Source organism: Trichinella spiralis, assembly GCF_000181795.1.
Source record: "Trichinella spiralis strain ISS 195 chromosome Unknown Scfld6, whole genome shotgun sequence".
Classification (NCBI taxonomy): Eukaryota; Metazoa; Nematoda; class Enoplea; order Trichinellida; family Trichinellidae; genus Trichinella; species Trichinella spiralis.
Genome location: NW_003526945.1, coordinates 5,569,163 through 5,572,814, shown reverse-complemented (window position 1 = coordinate 5,572,814; position 3,652 = coordinate 5,569,163). Strand labels below are relative to the sequence as shown.

At 45.4% G+C, this 3,652-nt stretch overlaps 2 protein-coding genes across 2 annotated transcripts; both read left to right on the top strand.

Moving 5' to 3' along the window:
- The first annotated feature begins 43 nt into the window (after positions 1–43).
- On the top strand, positions 44–827 carry Tsp_09648 (hypothetical protein). The gene is made up of 3 exons (XM_003374254.1): positions 44–155; positions 238–494; positions 573–827. The coding sequence occupies exons 1-3, from the start codon at positions 44–46 to the stop codon at positions 825–827; spliced, it is 624 nt and encodes a 207-aa protein (XP_003374302.1).
- Positions 828–1,436: 609 nt separating this feature from the next.
- Tsp_09649b (hypothetical protein) lies at positions 1,437–3,487 on the top strand (the record flags this gene model as incomplete). The annotated part of the gene is made up of 4 exons (XM_003374253.1): positions 1,437–1,646; positions 1,858–2,097; positions 2,478–2,822; positions 3,143–3,487. Coding segments are annotated over exons 1-4 (1,140 nt in total), but the record flags the coding sequence as incomplete, so codon positions are not given.
- Between the last annotated feature and the right edge of the window lie 165 nt (positions 3,488–3,652).

The following is a 3,652-nucleotide window of genomic DNA, read 5'->3' as shown; positions in this document are numbered from 1 at the left end:
ATCTCATAGTAGGTTTGTCATATGAGAGGATGATTTTGGTACCATGAACAGACAGCGATTAAAGGAAGAATCATCTGATGATGGACACAGCAGCCGTATGTGTGAAATAGAATTTGGCAAAATATCAGCGGTCTGCGTACTTCTTCCGTTAACACGTGAACAGCCGTTGCATCAGTGTGAATGTGCAGTAGAATTCCGGTACAATATTGCAATTGGGATTCTGCATTTTTATCCCAGTCGCTCATATGGCCTCTACGAGTTCGACATTGCAGAAGATGATTCTTCTACGTCTCCGACCAGAATTTCAGGAAGATTCCCTAATAATGGACACCCAGCGGCATATCAGTTTACAGCTATTGGTCAACAAGTTACCAGCTGCTAGAACATTGGAAACGGATCACGACCGTCTCGCACACCGTTGGGATTGGTATTTTGATATTCCACCCATTGCTCATGCATCCCATACGAGTTTGGCATCTCAGAGGATGATTCAGGTACACCAACTTCCAATATTTAACGAAGTTATGTATGAATTGCAGCCGTATATGTGAATAGAATTGGGCAGATATCAGCGGTATGCAAACTTCTTTCGGTTAACACGTGAACAGCCGCTGCATCAGTGTGAATGTGCCGTAGAATTCCGGTACAATATCAGACTTGGGATTCTGAATTTTTATCCCAGTCGCTCATATGGCCTCTACGAGTTCGACATTGCAGAAGATGATTCTTATGCGTCTTCGACCAGAATTTCAGGAAGATTCCTTTATAATGGACACCCAGCGGCATATCAGATTACAGCTATTGGTCAACAAGTAACCAGCTGCTAGAACATTGGAAACGGCCCACGACCGTCTCGCACACCGTTGGCATTGGGATTTTGTTCTTCCACCCATTGCTCATGCATCTCATACTAGTTTGTCATCTCAGAGGATGATTCTGGTACACCAACTTCCAATATTTAACGAAGTTATGTATGAATTGCAGCCGTATATGTGAATAGAATTTGGCAGATATCAGCGGTATGCAAACTTCTTTCGGTTAACACGTGAACAGCCGCTGCATCAGTGTGAATGTGCCGTAGAATTCCCGTACAATATCAGACTTGGGATTCTGAATTTTTATCCCAGTCGTTGATATGGCATCTACGAGTATGTAGCGGACATGGACCGAACTAGCGAAATTATTCCTGCAGAAAACGAAGAGGAGGAAAACTAAAGCTACCGTAGGAAGAATTGGACATGAAGATCGGAGGCGGATTACGGTAGTATTGGTCTTGACATGCGTACGGTGGAGTTGGCAAGTGGAAGGAAGCGTTTTCGGTTTATCATCGTTGTCGGTCATTGCTTTTGATTGTTTAATGAAGTGTATACTCATTGTTTGTCATTTGATCGTCGCTATGCCATCAGGAAAGCGCAAGACGGAAGTGCGGAAAGGAAATGCGCCGGTTAATACCGTCCTGTCGCCAAATAGCGACGCACGCGCCAATAATCTGGTGGAATAAGCGGACGAGCATGCTGGAGGAAGCAGCCCGTTACAAGTTCAGCATTGCAGAAGCTGATTCTACTACGTCTTCTACCAGAATTTCTGGAAGATTCCTTTATAATGTACACCCAGCGGCATATCAGATTACAGCTATTGCTCAACAAGTAACCAGCTGCTAGAACATTGGAAACGGCCCACGACCGTCTCGCACACCGTTGGCATTCGGATTTTGGTCTTCCACCCATTGCTCATGCATCCCATTCGAGTTTGTCATCTCAGAGGATGATTCTGGTACATGACCACCGGCAATTTAAAGGAGATTCTTCTGTGATGGACACGCAGCCGTATGTGTGAATAGAATTTGGCAAATATCAGCGGTCTGCGTACTTCTTTCCGTTAACACGTGAACAGCCGCTGCATCAGTGTGAATGTGCCGTAGAATTCCGGTGCAATATCGGACTTGGGATTCTGAATTTTTATCCCAGTCGTTCATATGGCCTCTACGAGTTCGACATTGCAGAAGATGATTCTTCTACGTCTCTGACCAGAATTTCAGGAAGATTCCCTAATAATGGACACCCAGCGGCATATCAGTTTACAGCTATTGGTCAACAAGTAACCAGCTGCTAGAACATTGGAAACGGCCCACGACCGTCTCGCACACCGTTGGCATTGGGATTTTGGTCTTCCACCCATTGCTCATGCATCTCATACTAGTTTGTCATCTCAGAGAATGATTCTGGTACACCAACTTCCAATATTTAACGAAGTTATGTATGAATTGCAGCCGTATATGTGAATAGAATTTGGCAGATATCAGCGGTATGCAAACTTCTTTCGGTTAACACGTGAACAGCCGCTGCATCAGTGTGAATGTGCCGTAGAATTCCCGTACAATATCAGACTTGGGATTCTGAATTTTTATCCCAGTCGTTGATATGGCATCTACGAGTATGTAGCGGACATGGACCGAACTAGCGAAATTATTCCTGCAGAAAACGAAGAGGAGGAAAACTAAAGCTACCGTAGGAAGAATTGGACATGAAGATCGGAGGCGGATTACGGTAGTATTGGTCTTGACAAGCGTACGGTGGAGTTGGCAAGTGGAAGGAAGCGTTTTCGGTTTATCATCGTTGTCGGTCATTGCTTTTGATTGTTTAATGAAGTATATACTCATTGTTTGTCGTTTGATCGTCGCTATGCCATCAGGAAAGCGCAAGACGGAAGTGCGGAAAGGAAATGCGCCGGTTAATACCGGCCTGTCGCCAAATAGCGACGCACGCGCCAATAATCTGGTGGAAGAAGCGGACGAGCATGCTGGAGGAAGCTGCCCGTTACAAGTTCAGCATTGCAGAAGATGATTCTACTACGTCTCCTACCAGAATTTCAGGAAGATTCCTTTATAATGGACACCCAGCGGCATATCAGATTACAGCTATTGGTCAACAAGTAACCAGCTGCTAGAACATTGGAAACGGCCCACGACCGTCTCGCACACCGTTGGCATTGGGATTTTGGTCTTCCACCCATTGCTCATGCATCTCATACTAGTTTGTCATCTGAGAGGATGATTCTGGTACATGAACATCGGCGATTTAAAGGAGATTCTTCTGTGATGGACACGCAGCCGTATGTGTGAATAGAATTTGGCAAATATCAGCGGTCTGCGTACTTCTTTCCGTTAACACGTGAACAGCCGCTGCATCAGTGTGAATGTGCCGTAGAATTCCGGTACAATATTACACTTGGGATTCTGCATTTTTATCCCAGTCGCTCATATTACCTCTACGAGTTCGACATTGCAGAAGATGATTCTTCTACGTCTCCGACCAGAATTTCAGGAAGATTCCGATATAATGGACACCCAGCGGCATATCAGAATACAGATTATTGCTCTTGGTCAACCAGCAGCTGCTGCATTGAAAACGGCCCACGGACCGTCTCGCACACCGCACGCCGTTGGGATTGTGATCTTGCACCCATTGCTCATTGCATCATGATTCTAGTACGACATCTGTGACGATGAGTCTGATACTCGGACATCCACTATCTAATATAGACAAGAATGAGTAGCAGACGCAGCCGTATATGTGAGTAGACTGACGTCAGATGTCATCGGTACTGCATACCTGCTAACAGGTAGCACGGGCAACTGCCTCTGCGTCATGTG